At 33.6% G+C, this 9,785-nt stretch overlaps 1 protein-coding gene across 1 annotated transcript in view; it reads right to left on the reverse strand.

Annotated features, from left to right (window-relative positions):
- Nucleotides 1-824: 824 nt before the first annotated feature.
- The window catches only part of LOC144452418 (ZP domain-containing protein-like), a 9,669-nt gene continuing 708 nt past the window's right edge, over nucleotides 825-9,785 (reverse strand). Inside the window, exons 2-9 of the mRNA XM_078143510.1 lie at nucleotides 6,446-6,499; nucleotides 6,170-6,200; nucleotides 5,145-5,335; nucleotides 4,453-4,580; nucleotides 3,181-3,438; nucleotides 2,651-2,831; nucleotides 2,036-2,139; nucleotides 825-1,027 (exon numbers count right to left, since the gene is read on the reverse strand). Coding sequence (XP_077999636.1) covers nucleotides 1,012-1,027; nucleotides 2,036-2,139; nucleotides 2,651-2,831; nucleotides 3,181-3,438; nucleotides 4,453-4,580; nucleotides 5,145-5,335; nucleotides 6,170-6,200; nucleotides 6,446-6,499 — 963 coding nt within the window. The 3' untranslated portion in view covers nucleotides 825-1,011. The remainder of the gene's footprint in view (nucleotides 1,028-2,035; nucleotides 2,140-2,650; nucleotides 2,832-3,180; nucleotides 3,439-4,452; nucleotides 4,581-5,144; nucleotides 5,336-6,169; nucleotides 6,201-6,445; nucleotides 6,500-9,785) is intronic.

Raw genomic sequence — 9,785 nt, forward strand, 5'->3', positions numbered from 1 at the left:
GCGTCTTGGATGGCAGGACGAGGGTAATAGATAGTAGGTAATAGATGGAGATCGGTTGGTTTGCTATATACTGTAGTTTCTTTCTTATTGTTTTGAATCACCATTTTCGTGTCTAGGAAGGAGACTTCTTCGTTACTCTATTCCAAATTGTATTGTAAATTTTAGAGTTAGGTTGATAGTGTTACAGTAAGTATTCATGAAAGGTTGTTGTTGGTGGATACCATGGAGCCATATAAACCGCATGTAGTCAACAAATCGCTTCCATTTACAGGGCTGAACTGGGAAGTCGGCAAGAATGTGTTTGCCAACTTCCCCGTAGCTATATGGCTTTGTCTTAGTGATAGATAGATAGATAGATAGATAGATAGATAGATAGATAGATAGATAGATATCAATAATGAATCACTTGTGCAATGATTACTACGATACTTTTATTACTGTATAATAAGAATAGCATGAAATAAACAAGTTCCAAAATTCCGTATTAACTCTAGTTTTACTATTTTGTTCCTTAAAATGAACCTAGTCTGCACCTCAGAAATAGAAATCTTAACACTTTTACTGTTATACTGTCTTCGAAACATTAAGCAATATTCTGATTAATACACCAAATTCATGTTATTTCCTACCAGCACTATACTTGAATTAACAGTATTAACTCAGCCAAGCTGAGAACTGACAGGTTCCATGAAAACAAGGTGTTGAACAAGCACATTTATGTAGGGATTTCAAAAGGCAAACTTTTGGGTGTTTCGAGCTACTTTGAGATTTTAGTTCGTGTATACATTCTTCCTTGAATCAAATCTTATCTATACCTATTTCTTCTCAACATTACAAGCTTACAATAGTAATTTAGTAAAGATTAAAAGTCAAAATATGAGAGTTGATCATCTTGCCAACGACCACCACCAAACGAAATGTAAAAACAATAAATTTGTGAAGGTAATCTTCACATGATGTTGTTCAACTATGCCTTGACTCTTTGTTGTCCAAGCCATGGGATTTGATTCTTTAACTTTTATTGCATCTGTGAAAAAAGGAAGAAAACTCATGAATTATTTCGTTGATGAAGGGAGTGGGAAAGGATTAAGAGAAAATTCAGAGCCGAAAGCAATTTTGGCAAGCAGAACTTATTTGACTTCGCCACTGAAACTCTAATTACAACCATGCCTGAAACCATAAATTTGTTACATTTTAGACTATTACAATGGGCTTCGTCCGTCCGTGCGTGCGTGCGTGCGTGCGTGTGTTTGTAATACGTCATATCTCTACCATCACTCTGTTCCGTGACATATGCAAATTTGACGAAAATGGTGGCCATATTTATTGTCCAAATCAGTTACTGTATATCACAGACACTTTCTAGTATTTGTTTGTTGCCAGTTTCTTTTAAATCATGTTTGTGGTGATATCAAGGAAAGTATATATACCAAACATTACTTGACCTTCAATTTCATTTAAATTTTGACCTTGACATTCAATTTCAATTTCATATAAACCATATCTAAAGAAAATACCCAACAAGTAATATATATACACATGCATTACCTTTTGTGCCCATAAAATAATTCACTAAACGACTGCCATATTTGTAATGAACAGTCATTATTTACTGTATAACTCAAAACTGTATAACACAGAGACTCCAATCAAGTGCTTACAACATATTGTCAACTCTTACAACATATTGTCAACTGTAAGCTCTCATTTACGACCTTCACCATTGACCCTGACTTTGACCTCTAGGATTATGTTAACATAATTAAGCCATTTCTTGCATATCACTGCCACATTGTTGCCACCAATTATTTTTAAATCATGCCACCATTGTCACACAGTTATAAAAGCATTTGAGGAGATGTGCGTTCTACGATGACTTGTCAAATTTAGAAATACCAAATATTGATATGTTAGCACCCCTGAAAATTTGATATGTTAGCAAGAATAAAATCACATGTGATTTAACAAGTCAGGTAATATGCTGTAAATTGCCGAAATGTCGCTTGTGAAAGTAGAGATTGTGAGGAAAGCCTACCTCTCTCCGGGAGAAGTGAATGGCCCATGGGATATAATGGTTTCGGTTTCTTCGCTCATTATATCTGAAACATCCCTTCGATATTCCGAACTGCCGTTACAGTCCTACGGATAGCGAATAACACAATATGAATGTTTCACATACGAAAACATTTTTTTTTCAACCCGTACCTAAAATTCTAAAAGAAAGTTTACACATACCCAAGTATGTGTATTATATGCATCATATGTCTAGCCGAAAATAAATGCAGAATGTTGTGAATTTATAAAAAGAATAACGTAATGCGATAATGTCCAATTCCCATCTCCTTGTTTTCGCCATTAATTGCGTATTTACAAATGTGTCATTCAGAATTACAGCTACTTGAATGTAACTAACATACGTATTGTTGTTAACACCTACAATGCCTTACACCAAAGCACATTACTACTCCAGGAAGAGGAATAAAAAAACATGTATCAGGTAATGTGATCTGATACTTTCACTACTTTCTGTGTGTCAATTATCAAACATTGATGTACATAGCGTTATCTATAACATGTTCGATTCTAATACAATCACAACGTCAATTATATTTCGATTTTTATATTAATCACTGATAGAATGTAAACATACCGTGCTACACAGTGATCCAGCTTGCCCTTTCTGGCATAAATCAACAACACAATGGACATACAGTTCAACATCTTCTTCAGGTAAAATACCCCAGTTAACAAGCTCATAGATACCCATACTATAGCGTTTCTCAGAGTCACTGTCAGCAGCGATTTCGGACACGTGATCACTTACTGGGCAACTGAAAGATGCATTTGACATTTTATGTATCCGTGTTTCATCGTTTGCTATCTAGTCACTCACCGTACATTGTTTTGTTTACTTAAATAGAAAGTAAAAAAGAATACAACTAATTCCACAATTACAGTATATGGTGCGACTTACTGAAGTTGGCCATTTTTATTGAAAATAATTCCCATCGTCTTCTTTCTCATTGCTTAAATAATGTTGCGAGAATTTGACCTTACTTGCATGATAAAACTGAAAGGTTTCGTCATTCATAATAAACTGACATTAAGTCAACTCTATAATATGTAGTGAATTAGGTTAATAGATCAGCTTCATTCTATAAAACGTGACTGCGAACTTACTTTGACGAGACCAGAAGGACTTGAAAAGTGTTGCTAACTCCTGGGCCTGAACTGTCTGATAAGACGCAACTTTTTATACCCTCTGCCACCATGTTATCTTCGTTGTCAACACTGATACCAAAATATACCAAGCTGCCATCACAGACTTCAACGGGAAAGTCTGTATTAGGGTCTAAGATAGTAGTGAAGCTCTCATCTCTGTACAGTGTTGCTTCTACACTGAAGGTACCAAAGCCAAGGAAGTGAGCGAGGAGATGACTGAAAATATAACAAAATATCACATATCGCTGTTACAAAAGTTGAATCCATGTAGCGACACACCAATATCATAGTGTCATTTCGTTACCTAATTCATGTTTGTATAATAATCCCAAATCTTCTTTATATATGCAATAAAGTCTTTATATTTAAACTACCCATCTACATGGTAGGAATAAAATGAGTCAGAAAGGTAGATCTCTCAAGACCGCAATGAAAGGATTTCTTTGCAAATAATATACTTAAAACTCTGTTGTTGTCTAGATGTAAGAATTCAAATTAAAACATAAATACTTTAATCACACCATTTATGCGCAAGCGATATCAAACATAAAATTTTGACAATAGCATGACTGTAAAATAATTTCAATTTTATACAATAATGCTGTGAAATTTTAAATGCATTTAAAAATGTATGTAGAGTCATGATGGTCGATTGGTTAGAGTGACTGGCTTTGAATCTGCAGGTTGCATGCAGATTCAAGCCCCGTCGCTGCCGTTTGTTTCTGAATGGCTGAAGTCCTTGAGCAATATCAGTCAGCCCGCTGTATAATTGGGGACCTGGTAGAATAGAGGTTGCAATGTGAATGCTTTAAACCTATGGGCTTATAGGGGCGGCAATGGATCGTATGCTCCCCAAGGAGTTGAGGAAGTAAAGGGCCGCTGTGTAACTATAGATCTGTGCTAGGGGTATTAATTGTAAAGTGCTTTGAGCACAGAGTGAAAATGCTATATAAAAACCAACATTATCATTATTAAATAATGTACCAATACTGAAACCTATCCCGATTATTCGTTGTCTGACTGAAGACTACTATTGAAATCAGGTCAAAGATTGTCATTTCTTGTTTACCTATATCGCCTTTGAATGTAATGACGTCATTCGTTTGTTTGTTACAATGCAAACATCCAGCAATGATATGAAGCTAGAAGTATTTATTTACAACTTCTTTTTCACAGTAGCAGATGTAGTGCGTGTAGTGTAGAATCAATTACCACAAACCTGTAACTTACCAAGGATTTGCGATAATTTTAACTTTAACATCATACACCAGTGGATAAACGCATGTTATTTCAAATAATTCTGAACCACTTTCTCTGTACACTATGTTATTGTAGCTGATATTCACGGCAGTTTCCTCCTATACAAGACATCAGATACAAGACATATTATTATTGATAAATACCAATAATATCATAGATACGAAGTCATATTTGACCATTGTCTTTCCACCCAGGGTAAAGCTTGAACAGAGGATGTGTAAATGTGGTAAGTATGAGACGAAGTTCCACCTTTGACTTAAGTTACCCCTGGTGATCTCTCCCCTATAGGCTGCAGACAGTCAAAAGTGTTACTACGTCTCGTACTACCTCTGAACAGCGATGATGGTTAGGTGGGTTACAGGTTGAGCAAAGGTGGTTAATTTAGACTTGTCGTGTAGTGATGGGCAAATTGTACTTTGAAACTCTTCGAAATGTTTGGATAACTCTACTTATAAGATCACATTGTCAATATTTAGCTAGGAATCTATACTTTTGCATTCCAGAAGAAAGCACCGCTTTTCAGAGAGCGGAAAGCACCGCTTTTCAGAGAGCGGTGTTGTGGATCGTTTAATAATTAGGTTGTTAATTAGTTAATTAGTTGATTACTTATTTTACTGATAATACTCTTAGAATGACAAAGGGTTTAATTTTTCATTTCTTACCACAATGGTAGTTCCACAATCGTAGAGATTTGTTGTAATCACAAAATTGTCATCATCTACTGATCCCGTGCACTTTTCACTCAATTGTAATCCAGCTACATTATCGCTATCAAGTCCGTACTCGTCCAAAAGAGTGTCCATCGGAAGAGCAAATGTCATGCTACTGCCATCACATGTGACAGCGTCGCTATCTGATGAAAAAATACAGTTAGACTATCAATATATTGATATTACCCTCCTTCACCAAGAACAACATCCGGTATCAAACATCCTAATTTATGACAACACATCCGCTAACTCTTCGAAATCTCGACACAAACCATAGACCCCGAAGGGTCTAGGCACAAACATACTCCTATGTCAAATTGTATGGTTGAAATTGTTGCTAAGTGACACATAAATTGCAAAATTTTAGGACTATGTAAATTTAATCAAATATCATTTTAATACACAAACTATAATAATAAAACAACTGATGGCTGTCAAGTTATTTGAAAAGGTATCTTTGTCATAAAGTAATTTATTTAAAGTAGGTATGATAAAGGATTTAAAGGTGTTATTTATTAAAATGGTTTCTAGTCGTTGGTAGATGGAAAATGGATCAAGACATGTAAAATATGTAAATCATAATATGTATGTAAACGGCGTATCTAAATGAATACAATTCTATTTTGCAGGTTGTTATTTAGTAAATTTCTAAAATTAAAACGATTCAATTCTGTAATGCTTTTGGACCAATTTAAAGACAAACATATGTTTGCTAAGAGAATCGAGCCTAAAGACTGAATTACTGTGTATCAGTGTATCAGATGAGTCTGTTATCTGATTAACATTGTTCAGAGCAAGGACTTCCTTTCTGTGTACTGGATCCCAAAACTATAAAAGAGTTATCTATCGCATATAAGTTTGGGATGATGATACTATGTCTGAATAATGAACTATTAAAGGTTGGATGGCCAAATCATTGGTTTACACGTTTTGTCCAAAATATGACATGTCAAAAAAAATGACACCATAAAACATACCATCTTCCCTCTTTCGAACCATTTCATGTTTCTGACAATGTAATGAAAAAAATAACAATCTATGGTTAAAAGTGATTAAGTGATTATGTTAATATAATGGTGAATAACAAATTAGAATAAACAAAGACAAGCTAACATACATACATACATACATACATACATACATACATACATACATACATACATACATACATACATACATACATACATGATTGTAATAGTGTAGAAGTTAGACATATATAGGTTTAAGCAACCTAGGTAAATATAATCACTTACTTCTTGATTGCCATTCCAGGTTTCCACGTAAGCAACCGTATTTTCAGAGAAACGCTGTGCGAAGGAACAATTGTGAATCGATGTGGGGTTAATTATTCAATTATGTAAAACTACACACAATTCTTTGCAAGTATTATAAGGGAGTGTTCATTATACTTGGGATGGGGAGGGGCAGAGGATTTCCAGTTGTGTCATGAATTTTTCAAAAGGAAATATATGGGACCCACATACATTTTTATTTTTTTACAGGGGAGATACATTACAAAACAAACGACCGATACTCTTATTATAAACCTGAATGCAATACAAAACTACCACCAACCCTTCCGTTTATTAAAAGAGCTTTAGTTTGAGGTTAGCAGAGGTTTAATGTTGCTGTGTTGGATATTGTGCAACGAAAATTGAAATATTACATGTACAATCAATAATTGTGATACAAATTGGTTGTTTCTCACCCTCTGACATAAATTTAGAAGATTGATTACAGCTTCTAAAAAAAAGGTGTCTGGGGACGCTAATATTAAGTTTTGAAATAAAAGTTTATCATATCATATACCCAGGCATTGACCGCGGCCAATCCATGGGCACATGTGCATAAGCCAACTAACTTTCTATGTTGTCCGTGTAAGCTAACAAGTTACTAATAGAAGTCAATGTGAAATAGAAAATGAACAATGTATTATCGGGATGAAAATGTGTATATTGTGATATTGATTATTCTGATAGCCAACTTAACTGTATACCGATTGACTGTTTCGATTGGCCAAATCAAACACTGTTATAACTTACTACTGCTCTGATCAAACGTCGATCCTTTCCCGTGTTATTACAACATATTTTGTTTCTACTTTAGACACTTTATTGTGAAAGAAACAAATGGCAGCTATTTGTAAAAGAAATATACGTTTAAAATGGTTGTTTTGGGGTCAAAAAATGCCTTCCACTTCTGAGAAATATGAATTTTAGAGCGTCACGTATAATTGCGAATATGTGCCGTGTTATTATTGATTGCATCATTTATATGTACGTGTAGGGTCATAGTGTATGTAAGAGAAATGTGTGCAGTCTTAAATTTGCTTGTTCGTTTTCCAAAACCCACTATACCTCACATATGTCAATTGTTCTTGATTCTATAAGGATTGAATTACATTTATCCGAGGCTACTAGGACTTGGTCATTTTGAGTAAAGAACTGTCAATATGAATTCTAAAATGCACATTAGATAGGTCGTCATTTCTACAACAATCTAGTCTTCTTATTGAAGACCATGCGATAAATGTAATGTGCTATCAACTGTCAGTGTCTTTTTTTAAAATCTATGAGTTTGCTTTCTACTTTTTAAATTTTGTGACAACGGTTTTATTTGACTAAAGGTGTATGACAATGTACTTTTTATCATTGTTTAACAAGTCAACCACCATATAGAGTTTCCACTACATTAGGAACAATCACAGGAGCAAAGTGTTTTCTGCATCCCATGGTAATACCACAATACATGTTGGCATGGTGAATTTCGTCTAACCCATTATAAGTGAACATTTGCTTATCATTGAACGCATACGAAGTAGTATATTCTGGGATGTGTTCTGTTTGTGAAATCCATGGTGGGATGTTTATGTACCATTATAATGGTATCATTTATTTCAATATTCACATGTACGTGTAAGGGGAAGAGTGTGTGTGTTTTAGGGGTGATGTGTGTGATCTGTATTTATTTTTGTATTTTCTAATGATTTCAAGAGGACGAAAATTCACCATAATCGACATACATAAGAGGTGTTGTGCTGGTCAGAAACTGTAGTTACACAACGATTTCAGTAAAGATATTTTACTAATACTTGGATGGCTTTAGTGTCCAGTATTAGACTAAATGCATAAATGTAAATAAGACAATGAACATGGGAACATTCTAATTTACATGAATGAGATTATCCATGTCATATATAACATTAAGTCAATCATGAACATACTCTTGTGTTTAATTTTCCATCATAATAAATCCATGCGTTTAAAGTTTACATTTCAATTTTGTCTTATGAAGTTTTTTTGTCTCATGTAAATGTATAAGAGGACTGTTTTATAAAATATTCTGTGGTAAAAGGTTTTGTGTAATGAAAGGTGGAATATGATAGTGGAATATGAAACATTTCCTGAATGACAGTGTTTTCTCTAAAGCAATAGTTTACGAAAATGTGGTAAATGGAATGATGGCGGTTGTTGTTGTTGTCGTTGTTGTTGTTGTTGTTGGTGGTGGTGGCGGTGGTGGTGGTGGTTTTATTATTGTTACTGTACGTATTGTATGCCAGTGTATTGGATGTAATATTTTGTGAATGGTGGTTTTTGTACTGCGAAAATGTATCAGTTGATGGAAGTTTAATACAAACTCTCTCTTAACAGTATATTCGTAAAAACAAAATGTAATATGAATTGGAAATGATGATTTAACAAATCATTAGTTTCATTGAATAGCATCAGAATCAGAAAAAGCGCGAGAAACTGAAACTGTACTTCGCATATACATTGTACGACCGCGAGGAATGTCTCCTCGAGTCGGTAATTTGAATTCACACAAACAATAATTTTACATAGAATTAAGATTTGTATATTATGTCGCATATAGTTCTAAGTATACCATGTTAAAATAAATCTCAAGAAATCAAAACAACTATGACTTACGTATACATATATGTTATCTAATATTTTTTAAGATGACACGAAAATATTGATATTATAAATTTAAATATTAATATATATATTATGATCAATAATACCAAACTTAGACAGCTGGTGTATTGAGCACAGTGTAAGGTTGAAAGGAAAAATAAATTGACACTATTATGCATATATTTTCATAAATTATTTATCTACAAACTCGAACATTGCTCAGACATCTTTGCAGTAACATTATTATTTGAATTCGCATAATTCTTTATTGTTAACTTATATTGTTAATCAGAATCGAAAAAATGTTAATTATTGAAGTATTTACTTGTTATCACTGTAATTGGTATAAAGAGATCGATCAGACTTATATATTGTGTATTATATTAACCGTCAAGAAGTTGAACTGAATGACTATCACTATAGTTACTGAAAACAATAAGCAATGTAGGCTCCTAAAGCGACAAGAGCAGAGTATTGCCAATACATTTATTATCTAACTAACCATGTACGGTAGAACTAATTTGTAAAATCATCTTTCTAATGAAATCAAATTATTTTATTACAGACAATGAATAATAAAAAACAAATACGTTAATCAACAACTAAATTAATTAATTAATTAATTAATCAATCAATGACGAATCAAAAAGTGCGAAACTTCCTTTAGAATCAAAAA

This window comes from Glandiceps talaboti, chromosome 22, assembly GCF_964340395.1.
Source record: "Glandiceps talaboti chromosome 22, keGlaTala1.1, whole genome shotgun sequence".
Classification (NCBI taxonomy): domain Eukaryota; kingdom Metazoa; phylum Hemichordata; class Enteropneusta; family Spengelidae; genus Glandiceps; species Glandiceps talaboti.